The 21,928-nt window shown below is 56.2% G+C and overlaps 2 protein-coding genes across 9 annotated transcripts in view; one reads left to right on the forward strand and one right to left on the reverse strand.

Annotated features, from left to right (window-relative positions):
• Nucleotides 1-3,361, forward strand: part of TSPAN18 (tetraspanin 18) — a 181,034-nt gene extending 177,673 nt beyond the window's left edge. For all 5 annotated transcript variants that reach the window (XM_019746423.3, XM_019746421.3, XM_074336252.2 and 2 more), the window contains one exon: nucleotides 147-3,361. In XM_019746423.3, coding sequence (XP_019601982.1) covers nucleotides 147-194 — 48 coding nt within the window. In that variant the 3' untranslated portion in view covers nucleotides 195-3,361. The remainder of the gene's footprint in view (nucleotides 1-146) is intronic.
• TP53I11 (tumor protein p53 inducible protein 11) lies at nucleotides 3,353-20,577 on the reverse strand. Of its 4 annotated transcripts, none has more exons than XM_019746426.3 (8): nucleotides 20,350-20,569; nucleotides 10,021-10,100; nucleotides 9,236-9,395; nucleotides 8,534-8,592; nucleotides 8,257-8,305; nucleotides 7,786-7,882; nucleotides 6,298-6,399; nucleotides 3,353-5,805 (listed from the first exon to the last, which is right to left on the reverse strand). In XM_019746426.3, the coding sequence occupies exons 3-8, from the start codon at nucleotides 9,362-9,364 to the stop codon at nucleotides 5,672-5,674; spliced, it is 570 nt and encodes a 189-aa protein (XP_019601985.1). In that variant the 5' UTR covers nucleotides 9,365-9,395; nucleotides 10,021-10,100; nucleotides 20,350-20,569; the 3' UTR covers nucleotides 3,353-5,671. The 4 variants fall into 4 exon arrangements, with proteins under 4 accessions (XP_019601985.1, XP_074192355.1, XP_088645657.1 ...); XM_074336254.2 differs by having other exon boundaries at nucleotides 4,649-5,805; nucleotides 10,017-10,100; nucleotides 20,350-20,577; XM_088789531.1 differs by lacking the exon at nucleotides 20,350-20,569 and adding an exon at nucleotides 17,459-17,477 and having other exon boundaries at nucleotides 4,649-5,805.
• Nucleotides 20,578-21,928: the final 1,351 nt, after the last annotated feature.

The raw sequence follows: 21,928 nt of genomic DNA on the forward strand, positions 1-21,928 counted from the left end.
GGAGCTTGCCACCAAGGGAGTGTCAGGAATCCCTACAGCAGGAGTGTGTTGTGATGTTCCAGACCCCTTCCCCTGGGAGGGGGGCCCGTGGAGAGCGGTGGGGACCAGCGTGTTGCCTAACGAGCCAACTCCTACTTTCTGTGCAGCTTTTCGCCATGATCTTCGCCATGTGCCTCTTCCGGGGCATCCAGTAAAGGGTGTGACCTGAAACCTGAAGACTCATCCCACCCATCACTGCCCAGCACCCAAGCCCTCCCTCCCCCTCCCCCACACCCTTGCCCCTTTGACCCTGGGGGCAGGGGAGCGGGGGAGGTGAGGCCATCATGAGTGGCTAGGAGAAGGGACGGGGAAAATCGCTATTTTTTTAACGAAACAAAATGACAAAAATATGGACTGATGTACCCCGCGTGGATTCCAGTGGGAGCCATGGGCTCTGCACAGGTGCCCCAGCACCTGCACCCAGGATGCCGTCCACACTGGAGACCAAATGGATGTCAGTCCTAGGTCCCCTCCTCAGCCCAGCCAGACTGGCAGCCCTCAGTGCTTCAGGGCCAGGTGCCAAGAAAGTGAGAATTTAGGCAACAAGAAGGCAAAAGCAAATCTCGGAGAGAAGTCGCCAAAGCCCTGGGGCCCCAAGGAGACATGGTCAACACCTCCAGTCCTTGAGGACTTGGCACCTACACACAATCCCTCGTCCTCCGGTGGATGGAGTTATCCCGGCTCCTGCTGGGGCCCAGGGTAGGCTGCGGACACTGGACCCAGTGGCCCAGCTGCTGGTCTCCTTGCTTTCCGCAGCTGTTGGACCGAATCTGGAAGGCGCAGATTCTCATCCACAGTCACACAGCATATGCCTGACAGTTCTGAACGAGAACTGGGTCATCTCCAAGCTGCCTGTCCGTCCCTCCAGGGCTCTGTCAGTCCAGCAGATCTGCTGCTCACACCCCTCCCTGGCCTCAGCATTGTGGTTTCCCCAGAAGAGACAGCAGAGTAGCCAAGAACTGCCTCTTCCCAGCTCCATAGCTAAGACATTTTGGGACTCTGTCGCCCCTGCCCTCCTCTCACCTCCCCACACTTGTAAGCCCCCAGAAACACACACATGCACACGCACACCAGAGTCCCGTTTCCACACTGCCCACCTCTCCCTACAAGCTGTCGCTTTCCCTGTTCTCCACCAACTCCCTGGCTCGGCTGGAAGGAGCCCCCAAGATCATTGGTTCTCCTCTCCCCACCCAGAACTGTGGCTTGGATATCTTCTGTAAGGTCCCCAACAAGACATCTCCACACTCTTCATGAACACCTCCAGGGGCGGGGAGTTTACTACCTCCCAACACAACCTCTGCCTTCAGACTGTTCTGACTATAACGTCAGCTCAATACATGAGATTTTCCTGTGGTTCTTTCCATGGCACCCCACTTGCTCTGCCTCCTTCCCTAAGTGTTAAGGCCACATGTTGTCTCACCCTGAGCCCTGTTACCTCCAGGCTAAAGAACTTCAGGGCATCTCATCATTTCTGCAGTGACATGGTTTCCTGTCCCTTCACTGTCCATAGCACATTTCTGAGTGCTCCCTCCAGGCTTGGGCAGGGAGAGCTTTTCCCACAAACTCACGGACACCCACTGCGGCACCCACTAATCAGCTCATCATACACAGACCTCAAGTGCTAGACCGGTATCGGCAACTGGATTGCAAGATGCTTCAACCCCAGTCAGTCAGGAGTGGCTGCCAGAGGCGGTGCCGAGGATCTGAGGTTTGGCCTGGGCTCAGTGGGAGAGGGCAATGTAATCTCTATTAGTAATGTCTGCTGGATACCTTAAGCTTGATTAGTGATGTCTGCCACAGGCATGGGAATGAGGACCAGCGGGATGCCTGCCCTCCTTTCCTGTCTCCACTCTCTTCAGGGTCTGGGACAAGTCCATTCTGTCTCAGACCTTGTGCCAGCTTCCAGCCTCCCCTCATGCTTTCTAGCCACTGGGAGAGACAAAGCTGCAGCCCAATGCTCCCTTAGTTTACCACCTGGCTCCTTCTGAGATGCAGTCAGGGCTCTGTGCCTGCTGTAAAGACTTGGTTAGACCCTCTTCCCGTTGCTCCCTTGCCCCCTGCCACTCTCCTGCTGTCCCCACCTGTCCTGGCCCTCTCTCCAGGTCTCCAAACTGGGGCTTTCCAAATTGTCCGTTAACAGCCTGCCCTGGCAACTCCATGATGCTGTGAGCTGCCTAGTGACTAGGCATTCCTGGGGTCCTGGGGCCCCCACAGCTGGCACCCCAGCCCAGCATGAGAAGGGCATGGGGCCTGCCTCTCTAGACCCACCCACACGCTTACCTCCAACTTCCTGGAAGAGGCAACTGGATGGTCTGAGATTGACCAAAAAACAAACAAAAAACCCAGGCTGTTTAGGCGCAATTTAAGGTCAAATTGGGCAGCTGCAGTCCAGGGGCAACCCCAGCTTCTGGGCCCCATCTGGTCTACTCACTGCCCACGAGAATCTGGGGCCTTGAAAGTAAGAAGAGCCTGGCTTCTGGCACCACCCTGCTCCTTCAGTCTCTTTCCCTCCCACCCCTCCTGGGCCCCACAGGAAGGAGTTCAAGGTCACGGAGGACCATCTGGGTGAGGTGGGCTCATGGGTGGATGTGAGACTGTCACCACCAGGGGCTTTCCAGAAAGGTGCCAGGGAGCCCTGACTCTGCCCCTGCTGACCTTCCCAGCCACTGACCCCCATGCTCAGGATGAAAAGGGAAAGCAGGCCAGAGGTCTGCTCTCTGTAGCATTAGCCCAGGCTGGTAGCTATTTGCAAGGTTGCCTATGTTCATTCAAGGCGTGTGGGAAAAGAAAGCTCCACTCCAATCTAAGGAGCCTCTCTCAGGCTCGAGCTGGCTGGGCTGATCCAGATATAGCCCATAAATAGGTGCTGGTGGCAGTTGTCGGCTGCTGGGGTAGGAGATTAGGAATGCCTCTTTAGAGACTTCATCTGACCCCAATAACAGGGCAAGGGCCAGGGAAGACCTTACACACAAGTCATGCACCGTTCCTTCCTGCTCCAAAAACTACTGCCTCTGGGAGGACATACATCTTAGAGGTTGGGGCCCCTCCTCGGCCTCCCTGGTCCCTCTGTCCTATCCATGCCTAAGGGGCCTAGACAGGATCCCTCAAACTAGCCGAGGCCCCAGCACCCCGTGTCCCCAGAAGCCCCCTCTCCCCTTCCCCCTTGGGCCCTATGTTGAAAGTCTATTTTGAAAAATGTAAATGTTCCTTGCAGTAGATAGCAGAGCTAATTTATCATGTTTATTTCCTGTGAGCCCCCCCTTTTTATATTATATATCAAGAGTTTTTGTAATATAAAACAGGACACCCACACTGATGGTTTTGCACTGGTTTTTGTGACCATTTCTTACAAAAAGAAAAAGGAACGAAGAATAAATAGTGACCGTGAAGAAAACTGGTCTTGATTGGGGGGTGGGCTGGGGCTGGGGCAGGAGCTAGGCAAGAGGGTGCTGGGTTCTAGCGGCAAGGGAGAATGGGGAAGGGACATTCTGGGTCTTCCCAGACCTTTAGGATGGGAGCTGGGCCCACACCGAGCCTTCCTCACTGGATGTGTGGGTGCCTTTGGCCCGCTCCCCTTTGTCACTGCATCCTCCCCAACGAGGACTCCTTGCTTTACCATCCTCCCTACTCCCACCCCCCAGGCTGTATGTCTTGTCTGCCAGGCACTCCCTCCCTCCGGGCCTCAGAGCGATGTTTAACCAAACAGCACAGAATTTCAGGAACGCTGCTCTGTGTCAGAGCCTGGGCAGTGCCATCCCAGTGGGCCCTCACCACACCCCATGGACTAAGGCAGTGCTCCCCCCATCCACCCCCAGGCTGAGAGGAAGCTTGGCCGGCTTAGCCCCAGCAGATGCCCAACGCAGAGCCTGACTGCAGACCTCATGCCTCCGCCTCCCTGCCTGCCTCCAGGGGATCTACCGGCCACGCCCAGCGGTGACAGGCCAAACTACCCTTCACCTGTTAGAGGACGTGGCCTCAGCCTGTAGAACTGCCCACCAGCCACCAACACTCCCTCCCAAAGGCAGCGGTGGGCTCCCAACCTGCCCAGGGCTCTCCCTGAGGACAGGCACGACCGCCAGTGGCAAGACACCAATGCCAGGAAAGAGCAGGCCCTTCCTGGCGTCCAGGTTCCTTTCCCCTCAGCCACGGTTACCAGCAGCATAGCCTTAGGCACCTGACCCGCTGGGCCTCTCCTCTGCTGTGTACCAGTGGTGGTGCCACCACTCGGCTGGGCACTCGACATGTGGCTGCAGGGACAGCTGGGCACAGGGGAGAGCAGTGTGTGGCCCCGTGTGGGCAGGGTCAGGTTCCCGGACACAGGCCCACATGGCAGTAGCCAGAGCTGGGCTGTACCTACAGACTCTTGCCCCTTAAAAAACGTTCTTTTACAAGAAGAAGCAAGACTGCTTCTTTCCACGTGTCTCCAGAACACGGGCTGACATCCCTGGTGTGCACACTTGTGTCCTGAAGGGAAGGAGCGTGTTGGGAGGAAGGACTAAGGGGGGGCCCACAAGCTTGTGGGGCTGCACGGGGTCTTCAGCTCTAAAGGAGCCAGTTGTTGGCCTTTTCCAGGGCATCTGGGGGGTGGTAATGAGCGGAGGTAGCCTGCTGAAATTGTCCTGTTTATTTCCCCTGCTGAGTTTGAAGGGTACCCAGTCCTAGCCCACCAGGCCTCGGGGGCAGCTCAGGCTGGAGGTTCAGAGGGCAACACTGTGGGGAGTTGGTGAGGGGGCTAAGCCTGGTGAACAACAGACCCTGGAGAACATGCCAAGGAACAAAGAAATGCCACTGCTTTTCTTTCATCATCCCCAAACCCCATCACTTCTCGGTAGCTTCCACCTAAGGTTATCTGTGTGTCCATCTGTCAGAGCCAGCCTGTGGGTGAGGCCGCTGGCAGTCTCTGGACCCAGGCCAGTTGGGAGAAGGGGATTCCTAGGGGCTTCCAGGAGTTGGGGTAGAGGCAGAACAGCCTTGAGTGAGACCTCAAGAGCCAAGGTGGCCGGGACAGGGCTCTGCTACGTGTAGCCCACCTCACAGGAAGGCTGAAAGAGAAGTGTCAGCTTAAATACAGCCACCCCTGCCTGGCAGCTGCAGCTGGGCTGTGGAGAGGGCAGGTGTGTGTGTTTGGGGTGGAGGTCCCCACATGTAGGGAGAACCCACAACAAGGAGTAGGGGCATAGGGTCAAGTCCTCAGGTTTTCCAGGCATAGACAGATGCCAAGTTCAGCTGCTTGGGAACTAAACTGGCTGGGGGTGTCAGGGGCGGACAAAGAGGCAGCCCGCAGCCTCTCTAGAGAGAAGAGTCTCCCAGCGGAAAGGGCAGGAGCCGCCCCTCAGCCCAAAACCCCGTGATGCAGGGTCTTCAGATAGTGTCTGTCCAGGGGATCCGGAGGCCAAGAGGCCAAAGAAAAGGAGGAGTCACTATGTGGGGCAAAGAACAGCGGTGCAGAGGCCCCGTCCCTCTCCAGACCTGAAAGCTCAGAAGATCACAGCATTTGGGGAGTGCCCAGGAGGAAAGGAAGGTGGCCACCCGTCTGCCTGGGGCAAGGCAGGGTCCTTTCCACCTTCCAGGAACCAAAGAGAAACAGGCCCAGGGCCTCCCTGCCCCAGAGGGCCCCCGGCCCGGCAGGCAGCTAAACTTTCTTGGGTTTTCGGCCGACTTGGTAATAGTAGTAAATGCTGATGGCGACAAAAAGGAGGCGGCTGGCCAGGAGCAGCAGGATCCCCAGGGTCATGAGGCCCGTTTCGGCGAGTGTGGCAGTGACCACTGTGGGAGAAAGGCCGGGAGGGAACAAAGGTCAGAGGAGGCATGTGCCCTCACCCCCACCACAGGGTGGCACGCTGATCCGGGAGTCCTGGGCGGACCGCCTCCTGCTCTGCCCTGAGCCAGGGGTCCTGCCAGCTGTCTGACCCCACAGACATATCTGTTCTGAGGCCCCACACGTGACAAGGACCAGGGCCTGTGGGCAAAACCAGTGTGTACTATCACACTTGTGCTGCGGTGTGGAAGGCTGCAGATACACGGGGGTAGGCTGTGGAAATGCAGGGGTGTGCATTCAGGAAGATACAGGTACATGGTAGGTGTGCGAGCACAGGTGTGCAGACGCACAGGTAAACAGCCACATGAGTCCCTCCCCCTCAGACACGTTCCATCACTTCCTGGAAACCCAAGTGGCAAGAGCTGGAAGATAGGGACAAAGCTGCCCTTCCTGCAACCCGCCTTCAGCCTCCCTACCTCACTGCCCACCTTAGGACTCACCTAAGAACTGGACCCCGAAGTAGCAGGCTTCCGTGAGCAGAGTCCATCGGATGATAACCTTCTCAGCCGTGTAGAGAGCATTCCACATGATCAGGGAGATGCCTGGGTGGGGACGAAGAATGGGACAGCCTGACCCACCCACCTCTCAGGGCAGGGGCAAGGGGCCTGTTCCTCCTCCCTTTGGCCCTACCTAGCAAGGGAGTCAGGATCCTGGACTTCCACACCTGCCCCCACGCACGCTCCTCAGATTAAAACTCATCCATCTGTCCCATCTTGTTCCCTCCAGGTTCAACTCTGCTGCTTCAGCCATAAGCTCATTCCTGTTCATGCAATTTCCTATTAACCATGGGACACTGGGCAAGTCAGGTCCCCTCACTGGGACTCAGTCTTTTCATCCATAAAATGGGAAAACAGCTCTAGGTACCGTGTCCCTATCAGGTTCAGTTATGATTCTGGATTAATGAGAGTCAATGAGTTAATGGGTTACCTGGTCTATAATCACATTTTCTTTCCAAAATGGACTCCTTGGAGACAGAAAATCTGAGCCCATTAAGGAATCACTCTAAGGAATCCCCCAAGGGGAGAAAGGTAGACCATATTTTCAGTGGAAGAACCACTCTCCCAGACCCAGCTTACCCAGTGTCTGCTGGCTCTGAACACCAGATATGTACTCATTTTAGTTCAACAAACCTAACCCCATAACCCTAGCTCTCCCACTGTGTGGGTGAATTGCTTATAGCCGTCCCAATCTCCACCACTAGAGTTACTGGAGCTGGCCCTTGAAGGCTGAGTAGAAATGCAATTGGCACAAGACTGGTGAAAGTGTGTGCAAAGGCACAGAGGCCATCTGAAACTGGGGATGGGGCTTCATGAGGTGTGGCCAGATGTGGGGGAGGTAGGTTTGGGAAGGCCGGCTGGATCCACCCCACAGATGACCCTAAATGCCAGGTGGAAGAGCCGAGACTTTATTCTGCAGACGACAGAGAACCATGGAGTGCTTTGGGCAAAGAGAGGGACACCATCTGGGCTAGGTTTTTAAAACTGTAATTCAGCTTCCTAACAAGCACTGTATGTGACTGAGATTGGAGAGGAAACAAGTGGTTCAAATGAGAGGCCCAAGGGCATGAGGGGTTTGCAGACACCATGTTGAATATGCCGCCTTCTCTAATCTGTGAGGCCCTGGAGGGCAGGACCTGGGCCTCATTCATCTCTGTATCCCAATGCCCAGGTGGTGCTCTACACCAGGAAGCGCTCCGCAAGTGCTCATTCCAGATGATGGCAAAGACGGAGCCCCAATCCACTGGGTGCATTCTACCAGTGGCCACAAGATGGCAGCATACACCCAGCAGAGACAGACGAAGGCTGGAGGGAGAGAGCTCTGGGAAGGGGAGCCCCTGCACAAAGGAAGGCTCCCCATGTGCCCCTCAGCCACAGTTGGTTCCCTAGCTGACCATCACCTCCCCCAGAGTCTGCCCCAGCAATACTCACTGAGGATGGCCCCACCATAGAGGCGGATGGGGGTCTTGCTGGTCACCTGGGCTCCATCAAAAACCGCATCATAGAGCTGGTCAGGGAAGGCAAGGGCCTGTGGACAGCGGGTGGAAGGCTCAGGGTGGGAGGATTTGATGTTGAAATTTCCCCTGGACATCTTCTTCCCCCAGGAGCAGGGGCAGCGTCCCTGGGGCAGGCCAGGGTCAGGAACGTGATCGCCCCACCCCCACCCCCATGCCAGGACAGAAGGGGCTGGGGTTCTCAGCAGCAAGGAGGCAGAACTATGCACATGGATCCAGGAGGCTCCAGGCCAGGCAGGCCTAGGTGGGATGAGGGTAAGGAGCCGGGACATGGAGGCGGCCAGGGAGCCTTGACAGACGGGGCCTCGGCATGATGGCCATGTGGGGAGGGGCAGGGGAGGAGCTCCACAGAGGCCGAGGCTTCCCCAAGGGTGGACTGGGGGCTCACCATGATGGCGATGCCGGAGAAGAGCACAGCAGAAACAAACTGCCAGACCCTGGGGAGGCATCAAGAGGAAGGTCACGGCCAGGTCCCTTGCTGCCCCCCCCAGACCCAAGGGGACCCTCTTCAGCCAAGATGTCCAGAGATGGCCGGTTTGTGGGCAGGGAATGAGATGGGATGCAGTCAAGGGCAAGAGCACAGGGGCAAGGCTGAGGAGGCGGGGTCTTACACAGCCCCTCCCCATAACGCTGTCCCCAACCAACACTGACACATAAATGCTCACCTCAGCCCCAAAGGCTCCCGAACAGCAAACTTGATTTCATTGCCCAAGACCTGGCTGATCTGTGGACACAGAGAGGTCACATGCAACCCGGCTGAGGCAGTGCTCAATATGCCTAGCCCACTTACCACCCCCCAAACCCCCTAGCGTGCCCAGGGATCCACCTGGGTACCTCTGTTTAGCCAAAGGGCCACCCAGGCTGGGAGCGCCACCCTGAGGTCACCCCTCACTGCCTGCCTGACACCAGAGCTTATGGGAAGGAGAAAAAATAAGGTGGCTGAGAATGAAAGCTCAGGGCTCTGCTAGATGTGGGCTTGAAGCCTGGCTTTCCCACTTACTGGTGTGGCCTTAGGCAAGTCACCTACTCCCTTAGAGCCTCGGTTTCCTCATCTATAAAATGGGTTAATAACTTTATCTGCATCTCCCAGGGCTAGCAAGATTAAATAATGCTTATAAAGCAGCTGGTACAATAACCGGCACGTAATAAGCATGCAATTAATTGTAATAATCTGTTTTCATTTTTGTTATTATTCCCCTAACATCTCCATTAAGTTTCTAGAAAAGGAACTAAGTCCTGGGGCTCCTGCAGCTATATGGGTCTCAGCTCCTCCCTCCCCAAATGGGGGGCCAGACCTGCCTCCCCAAACTGGTGCTCAGAGGTGGACCCCCGGGTGTGGCCGGTGCAGGGCCCCTACTGAGGCCTACCTTGGAGCGGTGTACCTCCCCATCATCGTCCTCACCACCCACACCTAGGATCTTGCGGGTCTTCAGGCGGCTGACAAGGTCGGTCTGGCTGTGCTTTTTCATAAGAGGTGGGGGCTGCTTGGCCGCCATCTTGTCCTGGCAGCCGGCCTCTGCAGAAGGGCTGCAGAGAGACACCAGCCTCAGGCCATATATCCTGCCCAGCTTCCAGACCTCAGAGGGTACCAGGCCCCAGCCCAGGCTGAGGCCTCCCCGTAAGCCTTGGGTGGATAACAAGACAGCAAATCTGAGGACCCAGGCTCAGTTCCCACTGCCTAACCACCCTACTGTGTGATGAAAAAGGGGAAGTCAATGCCCTTTTCTGGTCTCAGCTTCCTCATCGGGATATGCATTTGGAGTGAGACCACACCCAAAGGTTCCGGGGGCTGGAGATAAATGAGGTTTAGAAGAGGGAAGAATGTGGCCAGGCCTGGGCCAGCGGTTCCTGAGCTCTGGGGTCCAGGCTCCCCACTGAATTTTTGCCCAGATAATTCCTGCTGCCCAGCAAGCGCTCCCCCCCCCCCTCCGCATATCCCTGAGACAAATTCCTTCAAACCTGCCAGGACTGAAGGAAGGGAAGGGGTCTGGCCCAGCAACCCAGCTGAGCAGAAGGAAGGCATGCCAGGAGTGTGGGCGGGGCTTCTGGCCATCCACACCTGTCCCTCCCTGTCACCAGCGCCCACCTCCAGCCTCTCCCACCACCCACGATCCGCCACAGCCCCATCCTGGGCCAGGTCTTAAGCACCTACTGTGTGCCAGGCACCGTGGAGGGCAATCAAGACGCAGAGCTGTGTCACGTGCTCTATCTCACCACCAGTCAGCACAAAACCTAAGCAGAAGAGACGGGAGTGTAAACCGCCATGAGGCAAAGGCTTCTGGAAGCTGGTCTGGGGTGGCACTGGGCTCCTCTAATCCCAGCCTCTCTGCCCTGCAAGATGGGTGCTATTTACACCCATTTCACAGATGAGGAAACCAAGGTCAAAGAGGTTCCACAGAAATGGACTGCATAACGGTAGCTCCCATACCCCAGTGCATGCCAGCTCCACCCAGGCAGCCAGGGTTTAACCACACTGCTCCTTGGGGACCGAGGTGCTGTCACAACACTTCAGCCACTTGCCACCATCTCCTTATGAATCCGACAGAAGGTCTAATCAGCCTGGTATCCCTATTGCTGCCAGGTGGGCCCAAAAGCCATTGTTGAGAACAGTGAAGAGCTGGCCCCTCACCCATCCCTCCGCGAAGGAAGCACCTGGTAGCCTGGCCCTCGCCCTTCCTCTTCCGGCCTCCCCTCTGGCCTTGTAGTTTTAAATTACATACAGCAAAATTGACCTTTTTGGTTGTAGTTATATGAATTTTAGTACATGTATAGAATAGTGTAACCACCACCTCCAACTTGGAAGAGGGCAGTTGTATCACCCTCACTCTGTCCAGTCACACCCTCCCCTCACCTCTAACCCCTGGCAACCGCTGGTCTGTTGTCTGTCACTATAGTTTTCTTTCTTTTTTTCTCAAATGTGTCATACGTGTATTAATGCAATCACATCGCCTAGAACCTTTTGAGATCAGTTTCTTTCTTTCAGCAAACTGCCTTTGCCATTCCTCCAAGCTGTGTGCCCGCCACAGTGCCCGCCTCTTCACCGCAGGGTACTATTCCATGGGACAGATGGACAGATGTACCAGTGTCATTACCCAGTCGCTCACTGAGGGACAACTGGTTTGATTCCCGAGTTTGATGATCACGAACAGAGATGCTATAAAGATCCGTGTACAGACTCTTGTGAGACCATACATTTTCATTTCTCTAAGGTAAATACCCAGGAATGGGATGATATTGAGTTATATGGTAAAGCTACAGTTCATTCCAGGAGAAAGTGCCAGACTGTTTTCTACTGTGGTGACCCATTTACCCACAATGCACGAGTGTGCCAGTTCCTCCACATCCTGGCCGGCACCAGGTATGGTCAGTCTCCTTCCAATAGGTCCCCTTGTGCTTTTAACCCTCCCCCAGGCCAGCCATACTGCCTGATTCAGTCCTTACTGGCTGTGTGACTTAGACAAGTCACCTCACTGCTCTGAGCCTCAGTTTTCCCCATCTGTGAAATGGAACCAAAATTCACACCTCTTAGTGATCTTGGGGCAAAAAAGAAGCTTGGTCAGAGCATGCTTCTTCATTTAAATGTGTAGCCACTGCACATTTAAATGAAGAAAATACATTTAGTGAGGATGTGCTGTGAGCCAGGTATGGGATGGTGGAACGGGGCCCCTGCCCTTTAGTAGCTCACAGCCTGGTTGCAGAGGGGGAGCTGATCTGTCAGTCATCAATAAGAGCAAGTAGCTTCTCTGAACCCCAGTGTTCTCATCTGTGACATGCAAACAAATGGAAACCCTTACTCTTCCCCTAGGGCTGCTGTAAAGGGAACCAAAATAATGGGCAGGAAACGTTTTATAAAGTGCCAGCTAACTGCTAAAGCCATTATGACCTAATGGTTAAGTGCTTAACTGCTGATGTCATACTCTGACTTCAAATCCCAGACCTACGACTTCCTAGCTGTGTGCCTGTGGCATCATCACTTAATCTCTCAGTGCCTGTCTCCCCATCTGTAGTTGGGGAAATAAAGCATCCTACCTCATGGGGATGTTGTGAGAATACAAGATGTGATTTCCATGAAGCGTGTGGGACAGTGCCTGGCCTCTGAAACATGCTGTTAGATGAGCACTCTCACCCTCCCCCAGCTCCCCCATGCAGCAGTAGGTCTGGGGTAGAGGCCAGGGAGCCTCAGGAGAGGGGCCCAACGTCTCCACCCCACTGGGCCAAGCCCCCAGACCTCAGTCCCATGGCATAAGGCTGACACGCAGGCCACAGCCCACCAGGTCTGGGCTATGTCCATGACCCCAGCTCACAGGGTCAGCTGCCTCCCTCTGCCCGACAACCCCTTCCCACCAACACACAAAGCTCCCCTCTGCACCCACCATAAGCCTGAACCACAAGCAAAAGCTGTGAGGTGTGGCAGTGCCAACCTACTGGGGCTGGGTACAGAAAGGGACTCCATTTGACACTGGCATCACTCGTAGAAGGGACGAGCTTTATCCACAGGTACTGCCATCAGGTACCCGGGCTGGTGGGACCCACTCTGGCCACCCCAAAGCCCAGCCCCAGCAGCGAGCTCACCACCAACAAAGGGCCCTGGAGCCTCCCGGGGACAGTGAGATCTTGAACTTGACGTCCAGGGAGTAGATCCCCTGCACCTGCTTCTGCACAGTTAACTGCTTGAGCACTGAGTTCTATCCTCTCTTCGCCTGCAGGACTGGGCCCAGCCCGGGGAGGGGAGGTGGGCAGCTGCAATTCTATATCCCCCAGGACCTAAACATATCCCACCCCGAAGGCAAACCCCACACACATCCCCCTCAGATCTGCCCTTGAACTATCTTCCCCTTCAAGGTCACTCTACATGTTTCTTTTAGGCCTGGTCCCATTTTAACCCAAGAAGACAGAGGGCATCTCCCTCCACTCCCCTCCCTGCATCTGGCTGGACACTGACCTTGGTGTAAGATCTGGTTTCGAATCCTGATTCTGCCCTCTTACCTACTGCGGGGCTTTAGGCAAGTCACCACATCTCTCCCAGCCTCCGTTTCTGCCCCTGTGAAAGGGGGGTACTGAGAACGCCCACTTTGCAGATGTGCTAGCAGATAAAGAGAGGGAGTGCGGGCAGTGCCTGCGGCCAAGTGCCCTGCCTGGGACAGGCCTGGCCCGGGCTCCTGCTTCCTTCTCTTCACTCAGCCATGCACAATGGAAAAAGCCTGCCTGGCAGGGCTGTCACGCTTCCTTTCCCAGACCCAGCTGCCATCTGAAGGGCCCCAGGGCTTCCTCAGGTGCCAGGCTTCCTGAGGCTAGGGGAAGGTGTAGAGCGCAGGGCTTCCCCGCCCCCCACCTACATATTTACTTGGGAGGACCTGCCACGCAAGAAGGGAGAATGTGGCTTGCAACCCCGCCAGACTCTGAGTTCATGCCCCTCTGCAGTCTGCCCCTGGCCAGCTTCTCTGACCTCAATTCCCAACAAAGCTGGCAAGTCACTGTCCTTTTAATAGTTTCTGCTTCTGAATAATTGCCCAGCCAGGAAGGCTCTCCCTGCCCTCCGCTCCCCCCACCTGGATGGTCCTAGTTCTTTGCATGGCCCCTCTGCCAGAGCCTCTTCCCAGGGCAGAGCCCTCCCTCCTATGGACTCATGGGGTTCAGAGTAGGTGGCCTCTGCCACTCCCAGCCCATACTCCTAGGCATGTCACAGGCAGTTGGCCCCCGAGACCCAGTAATATGAAGGCAAGGCTGGGAGTGCCCATCTGCGTCTCCCTACTGGTCCTGGGGGCACAGTAGGCACTTTATCAGCACAGGTGAATGAGTGACAGTCGGGCAAAGGAAGCAGGTCTCCCTATCCCCCCAGATCACTCAGGACCACACTCAGTTCAATTTGGCAAGGCCCAGGGGAGAGGCTCTGCTCCACACACACACTAGACAGGACAGAAAACTGAGGCCCAGAGTGGGCAGGGTCTGCCCAGGCCACACATGAGCTGGTGGCAGAGGAGAGCAGGAAAGGGGCTTTGCACTCAGGCAGGGCTGGGTTAGAATACTGGCCAGGTGGCCTTGGGCAAGGGGTTCATGGGGGGCTAAGAGAGTTTGCAAACTCTCTCAAAAAAAGGCCTGGCACATGTGGTGCCTAGGCATGCTGGGGTTAGAGGGCTGGGTGAGGCTTTGCCTCTACCACCTTATAGAGCTGAGGGCAGCTCTGCAAGGTGAGCACCAAGGGCCCAGGTTTCCCTCTGCAGGGCCTGGGATAGTCCTGGCACCTGAGCTCAACAAATATGTGACCAATTAGAGTTGGGAGAAGGTTCCCAGAGGCCCCCTGCTGGCCAAGGTCTGACCCCTTGCAGCCCCATTCCCCCCTCAGGTGCTGTGGCATCAGAGGCTGGGAAAGAACACCCCCAAAGAGCTCCCAGTGGCAGCAAGACAGAGCGGCCAGGACGGGCAAAGCCCCCGGAAACTGAACCAGGCAGGAAGGGAGAGGCTCATCAGGGGTGAAACTGTCAGAGGCTGATGACAGAGTGGGGTGGGGGGTGTATACTTAATGATTGGGAAACTTGGGCTCAAACCCCAATGCTTTATCTTAATTGTGCTGTGACCTCAGGAAAGTTTCTTAACCTCTCGGAGCCTCTGTTTCCTCCGTTGTGAAACCACGCTACTACTGCTTAGCTCACAGTGTTGTGATGAGGCACCGAGAAAAGGCACCTAGTATGTGCTACATAGAGAACAGCAATGAGTAAGATTATGGGGCAGCTGCAGGCCCTGTTCTGGAAGCTGAGCAGATGGGGCTGGGGCATCATTCTCAAGCCCATCCTAAAGGACCTCTCCCAACCCCTTGAAGACTTCCCACGAAGCCTGGTTTCCATAGAAACAGGTGGACTGCAGAGCTGTCCCTGTCATGCAACCTGACTAGCAGGGAAGGGTAAGGAGAGGAAGGGGCCTGGGACCCAGAACAGCCACCAACTGCTGAGTCTATGATTCAGGGGACAGTCACTGCCGCTGTATCGCAGCCAAGAACCACTTCCTTTTCAAACAAGACCCTCTGCAGGAGGAGCAGCATACCTGCCCCCCACCCCAATCTGGTAAGGAGAACTGCCCCCAGTCGCTTCCCCCCTCCCTGGGGCTGGAGGTGGGGGACAATTACTTCTAAGACCAGGAATTCCCTGTAACCCCACCACCACCCCAAGAGGTTGGCCATATTATCACCCCCACTTTATAGATGAGAAAACTAAGGTGCAAGTGACTTATTCAAGTGTCTCCTGGAATAAGTGGCAGAGCTGACATTCAAACCAAATTATGCTTTAACTGGACATCCTGAGAGGAGCTGGGGAGTGTATGTGGGGGTGTATGTGTGGGAGGGGGAGCGGTGGGGGAGATTGTTTGGTGAGCCTGACCTCCAAAAACAACTAAGCTCTAAGCCATCTTCCCCTCTGCATCTCCCCCTGAGAGTCCCTGGTGGGTCTCCAGCATCTGAGCTCCACCCTGGGATCCAGCCTCCCTTGGATTAAAGCCTATGACTCCAGCAGGACCTGGGAAAATCTGCAGGGAGACCCATTGTTCTGTTATCACATTTGTGCAAAATAGCTGGAAATGGAGTTTGGGACAGGGCAACACCAGGGGGTGGGGGTCAGTGAGAGCCTCAGGTCCCTGGCCAGGGAGAAGGGGAGGCAGGGAGGACCCCAACAAGGCAACCAGAGCCTACACCATCCACCCTGTGGTCCTTTCCTGGGGCAACCCATCACCCCCTTGGGCAAGATGGGGTCTAAAGACCCCCCCAGCTCAGAACCCACCACCTGGGCCCTCAGGCAGAATGAATCTTGGGGCTAAAGGGACCTGTGTTCGCATCGTGGCTGTGCATTACTAGCCCTGTGCCTTTGGGCAGACGACCCTGTCCATTCCTTCATTACAAATGGGGGGCGGTAATACCTGACTTACTAGGTTGTGAGAGCTAAATGAGAAGTCACAGGACACAAAGGAGGCTTAAGGGACACAGCTGCGTTACCAACATTATCACAGCAGCCTCTGGGGACGGGTTTTTGGGGATGGGGGTCTCAGGGCCCACAGGCTAAGGGAGGAAGCCGAGGCCAGGCTGCCATGCAATGCAGCAGGGCTTGTATGCAGTGTGTCCCTGGAGAGGGTGATTATTCTAAAGGCCAGGCCAGCCTTAGTCAGCCTTGTCTCCCAAGTAGCCGGTGAGCCAGTGGCTCATCCACCTCTGTCACGTCCCACCCTCACCTCCCACCATCACCATGGGCTCAGTGTCCACGCTGCCACAAAAGGCAAGGATGACAGAGTAGACCCGGCAGGGAGAGGAGGGAGCGCAATGCAAATCCTGCAACAAAGCTCTGTAGTCAAGAAAGGGATGCCACACCACATTTTCACAAACCTCCAGGAACCTGAGAGCTGGCAGCTGAGGGTTTGCCCTGCAGCTGGAAGGCTGACTGGTGGGGGAGCCCTGAGTCACTGAGCTGAGACAGGCCAGCTGAGGTCACCGGCAGATTCTGCCATCACAGGTAGCCAGGGCAGGACTCTGGGACTCAGTTTCCTCATCTGAAGAAATGGGAGTGTGGTCCAGGCTACGACATTCCTGATTTAGCTTCCACACCGTGTGGTCCACTACCCCACACTCCAGCTGCCCGAAAGGCCCTAGCTCCAGCTGATAGAGACACACATATTCTTTCTCTCTACTAGTTCTCTTCTTTCGAAGGCACCTAATTTCCAGAAAGGCAGAGGAAGGCCCAAACTTTCATCACAAACAAGTATCTCCAAAGTGTCAGGGACAAAAAATAAACATTGCCTGCTGTGTTGGAGACTGGGGAAGGTAGAGCAGGGCAGAGTGCCAGGAGGGGACACCCCTGGGGGCCTCAGCCAGGGCTCTGAAACTGCTGCTGTGTGTAAGGGGCGGGGGCAGCCATTGTCACCACTCAGGAGTCACTGAAAGGGTTTTCCCTGTTCCCAGTGTCACTCACAAAGAGCAGAGCACATGGAGAATTCCTGTCCTTTTCAGGCCAGGAGTGGGCCAGCCTCTCCCTTGGCCCAGTGACCATGTCAGGGCCCTCAAAGGCAGCTGGTGCTTCTGTATTCCCAGGGGGCCAAGGTCATTAGGACAGCCTTGCTTCCGGATCTCATGCTGCCAGCGCTCTTCTGAGAAGGCAGTGGACACATCCCTCTCCTCTCCCACTTCCCCCCACCCCTGTAGCTGCTCAGGAACTCAGAGGGGGAGGGGAGGAGAGAAGGGAGGGAGTTTCCTTGAAGGGATGCACTACCATTTTGAGGCAACTTCTTCAGAAGCCAAGTGCTGATCTGCCTTCTGGATGGGTTGGGGGAGGCTGGCAGAAGGGTCCCTGTACCTTTCCCAGGACGCTGATGGGCCAGAACCACAATCCAGGACTGACCATCTCTTCCAGGGCTTGGGGCTCTGGCTTAGTGTTTAAAGGAGGTCACAACTTAAAAGGCCTGTGTTTAATTTTGGCTCTACCATTTGTTAGCTGCATGACCTTGGGACAGTGATACTACCTTTCTCAGCCTCAGTTTCCTCATCTGTTAAATGGGTATAATAATGACACCTACTTCCCACCAATGAGAAGATGCGTAAAAAAAACCTAGAAAAGTACCTGTTTCATAGTGAATGCTCAATAATGTTGCTGTTGTTATTCTCATACTAGGAGAGTCAATTCTTTGCCTCAGTTTCCCCCCTGACCATACCAGCTTCAGAACAGGTCCTCTTCCAGGCAACATATAGAGTGGGGTGCTTATAAGGGGGTGACCATGGGAAGGAAATGGGAAGAGAGAGAACAAGAATCACTCTGGGTCAGGAGGAGGATGCTGCCCTAAGTGTACTAACAACACGGTGGGAAGGGAGAACCTGGGGAGGCAGCTGGCAACGGACTACAGAGACGTGGAGCCCCTTGGGTTACTAAGCCTGGGTGGCTCCCCTCCACGTCCCTGGTACTTGGTGAGGCCTGGCCCTGGGAGGGATACAACCAGTGCTGTGAATGAATGGTTGAGATACAGGGTGAAGGGAAAATATTGTGCGCCAGGAGTCAGAACATTAGGTACCCTGCTTTGCAGCTGCCTCTCCCGGACTACATGTTCTGGGATGACCTATGTGCTGTTTCTGGGCAACACTTATCTCACCTGTGAAATGGGGAGGCTCCATCCCTTCTCAGCCAGTCTTGCCTCCTATCTCTTCCCCATGGCCTCACTCCACCCTCGTTGCACTGGCTCTTTACCTTTCCTCAAATCCAGCAGGCACATTCCAGCCTCAGGGCCTTTGCACAAGTTGTTCTCTGCAGATCTTTACTTCCTGAAGCTATCCCCTACCTCCTCAGGGAGGCCTCCCTGACCACCCTTTTTAAAATGGCAATCTCACCCCTGGTCTTGACACTCAGCTTTTCCCCTTTACCTCCCAATACACTACATAATTTGCTTACTGATTTTTAGTTATTTGTCCCCCCCCCCCCTTTGCTTTAAGTGGCAGCCATGAGGGAATCTTTACTTTGTTCACAGCTGTCTCCCAGTGCCTGGAACTGTGGGGGCAGGCACTTCACTCACGACATCATTTTGGGTGGAGAGCTCACATTTTGTTCAATGAGGGCAAGTACAGGACAGCACAGGGCTGTGTGGAATATAACTGCACTCCCCCTCCTCCCCCCAGAAGGGCAGACTCTTTCTCCAGCAGAGGACATGGGTCTAACATAAGATCTTGGGGGAGGGGAGGCAGCTGAGTGTGGGATTGGAGAAGCTGGAGGCGGCGGGGGATGGGGGTGGGCCTGGAGGCAGGGCCCTACAGAGAAGCTTGAGCAATGGACCCAGGTGTTCACAGCCAGATATGGGTGAAGAGCTTCGGGCCTCAGTCCTCTTCTCCAAACTTGGAAGGGCTGATTAAGCTGACAGCATATGGGAGGGAAAGGTGAAGCCAGGGCAGCTGGCTCCCAGGATACTGGGGCCAGAGGGGGGTCTCAAAGACCAGACAGCCCGTTTTTCAGATGGGATAACAGGGACATGGAGAAGAGACAGTACCTTATTTCCTAACAACCCAAGAAAAAGCTTTCCTCTTGGGCTGAATGTGGAGCTTCGGCTAAGGAATGGTCAGTGCCCCCTCCTCTCCAACAACCGCTCCCACCCCACCTCCAGTGTCCCAGGGATTTGCGGGCTGCAGGAAGAGAGGCCGCCAGGGACTGAGGTGGGCATCCCTGCAGCCCAGGGGCCTTCATCCCGCGGGACCGCCCCACCAGGAAAAGTTTGTCTGAAGGAAATCAACCAGGAAGTGCGGAGCGGCCTTGGCTTAGGATGAACCTCCGGGTTTTCGGCCTCCGCCCCGCTTCTGGCCCCCGCCCCCAACGTTCCCGCGGAGAAAGCCGCTCCCCTCCCGCCGCAAGGCGGCGGCGGCAGCCGGGGACCGCGTGGGCGCGTGGAGGATGGTGCGAGGAGACGCAAAGCGAGCGCCAGAACCTGCTGGGCGCGGCGTTCTGGAGGTTCCGCTACAGACCCCCAGGGTGGTTGCGAGCATTTTGCCGACAGTCGGGAGCCCCAGCCCACCCTGCGCCAGGCCAATTGCCCCACATCGCCCCCTTTCTGCTGCGCGCGCGACTTAGGGGAGAGTGGGGGGCGTCGTCTCCACCTGTGCTTCTCCTACCCCGCCCCCAACAATTGGGGCTTAGGCGCGGCTTCCATTTCAGCCTGCTCCCCCATCCTCCCAACCAGCCTAGAGACTAGGGTCTCTCCAGTCTTGCTTCTCCCCGCTCCAATATGTCCTTTATCTCCCAGATTCAGCCACTCACCCACTTTCTAAGACCCTAGGCGGGGAACTCCGGGCAGTTGGGCGCCCCCGGGTTTTCTAGCCCAGCAACCCCGCCCCCACGGCCCCCCGAACCAGAAGGTCGTTCCAGACTTGTGGGCTGCGGGAACTCCGCCACCTCGGTCCGCGGCCCAGCGGGGGCTTGAAGGGGAGGAGGGGACTCGCAAGTTTGTGCAGTGTACTCCCCGGACAGGGGAACAATGGCGGGGGGTGGGGAGTGGTGGCACAGATGGAGGGGGAGGGGACAGAGAACCGAGCGCGGCGACGGAGTCTGCCCCAGCGAGGGAGAAACTGCTTTTCGCTCCGTTTCTCCTGCTCCGAAGCAGAGAGCGCGCGAGCCCAGGAGGAGGAGGCTGAAGGCAAAATAAACAGTCCAAGCGGGAGGAGACGGCGGAGAGACAATGCCGGGGAGAGGGAAACCGAGTCAGAGGGAAGGGCAGCGAGCGGAGAACGCGAAGGGAGGAACAGAAGGGCTTCGGAAAGGCGCCTTGGAGAGCCGGGGAGGGGTCCCGTGGAGTCCCGGCCGAATCCGCCGGTGCCAAGAGATCCTGAAGTGCCCAGCTTGTGCGCACGGGGTCCTCACTGTCCCCAGCGGTCCCTGAGGCCGCAGGGGCGCCTCTGAGCTGCGCTGCGCAGGCACCGGCCGGCCGGCGGCGGGAGGGGAAAGTGCGAGGTTCCGAAGCGGCGGCGGGGAGCAGAACTTACGTTGCTAGCGCATGCTGGCGCCGGCGGCGCGGAGCTGGCGTGCTGGGGAACCTCCGGCGCTCACATTGCGCCGCCCGCGCCGGGCAGGACAGGCCAGGGCCAGGCTGGACTGCGCGCGGCACCCACCGCGGCCGGAGTATGCCCGAGTCTGGCGTCCCGCGCTGGTCCCTCCTCTCAGTGCCGCGTAGAAGCCAATGGCGCGCCGTCCCCTCCCACGCGCCGGGCTGCCTCGCCCCCGAGGGTGGCCGCCGGGGCGGGCGGGAGAGAGGGGTTGGGGGGGCCTGGGCTCCGGGCTCCCCTGCTGAGGCTTTGCTAGAGACGGCCGGCGGGGGGCGCGCTCACGCCCTGGGAGATGGCGCTTCGGAATCAAAACTCGGGGCTGCCCAGGAAGACTTTCTTGGCAAGTTCTGAAGCCCGCCCCTTTTGTGAGACTATCAACACTCCCATAGTTTGGCAAACCACAATGTCTTAAATACCTTTGGTGTAGTCCGCGGGGCCTCGGCCAGTGTCTAAAATGGAAGGGACTGCTTGGCTGGTACTCAAGTGCGTAGTAACACAATTTCAATGGTCACCTGCCGAGCGCCCTCCACTCCATGCCAAACACCTTGTGCTCAAGGAGTTACAGATATTGTTAACTCATTTGATTCTCACAACCACCTATAAGGTCGGGGTGATCAATCCCATTTTACAGATGGCTGTCATTGTTTGATTTCATTTAGCCTCCTGGCTTCCAGCCCAGGCCTCCCCTTCTCTCCCCCTACTAGGCGTGACTTTGCCAAATAACATGATACCAACACACACACACACACACACACACACACACACACCCCTTCATCCTCCACACAGCCTCAGCGATGTTGCTGTAAATTGCACTGTCACTGACTAAGATCTTATCTGGGGCTCCTGGACATGTGGAGGTGGGAGAGGCACAGTTGTCAGATTGGGGAAAAGGCGGGTAAGAATGGGTTTGGGAGTTCTGGAAGCTCTCTGGGAGCCTTTCAGCCTAGACGAACCAGGCTCCAATAAACAACACCTCTCCCCTCAGATTCTGGACTCATTTCAACCTCCTGTGACCAGTAATGTGCTCAACCCAACTCCCACCCCCTGCACCCTCCCTAGAACACTGCCTGCATCTCTTCATCTTGTCTAATGGTCATACACTGGGGGTGGCAGGGAGGGAAGAGGTAGGTGGCTGACATGCTATATTTCACAAGACAAGAAAATGGGGCAGAGAGAGGTGAGTGGTGCCCCAGGCATCTAGCTAGGTGGGTATTTTGACACTAGGTCTGAGTTCTTTCTGCAGTAGTTTCTTAAAGGTTCATCAAGCAGGCCCTGGAGCCAGACTGCCCAGGTTCAAATCCAGGTCCAGCATTTTGGTGACTGTGGCCTTGGGCACACACAGATAGCAGAAGAAACAGCTCATAATAGCAGGCAGTCCTTGGGGGGGGGGGGTGCAGAGTAGAAGGAAGAGACAATATCCATTACCCTCCCCCAGCATCCACTTTCCCTCAAGAGCCTATTAGAAGCTCTTGTACTCTTCCTATACATTTTTCTAAAGTGATGTGCATCTACTTCTGGA

Source organism: Rhinolophus sinicus, chromosome 14, assembly GCF_057876585.1.
Source record: "Rhinolophus sinicus isolate RSI-liver-muscle chromosome 14, RSI-T2T, whole genome shotgun sequence".
NCBI lineage: Eukaryota > Metazoa > Chordata > Mammalia > Chiroptera > Rhinolophidae > Rhinolophus > Rhinolophus sinicus.

Excerpts from the sequence above, each read along its gene's own strand:
- TP53I11 (XM_019746426.3), bottom strand. The coding sequence starts at position 9,364 with ATGGCGGCCAAGCAGCCCCCACCTCTTATGAAAAAGCACAGCCAGACC. Across the intron at positions 8,593-9,235 it reads GGGAGGTACACCGCTCCAAG|ATCAGCCAGGTCTTGGGCAA; the intron begins GTAGGCCTCAGT and ends CTGTGTCCACAG. Across the intron at positions 7,883-8,256 it reads TCTCCGGCATCGCCATCATG|GCCCTTGCCTTCCCTGACCA; the intron begins GTGAGCCCCCAG and ends CGCTGTCCACAG.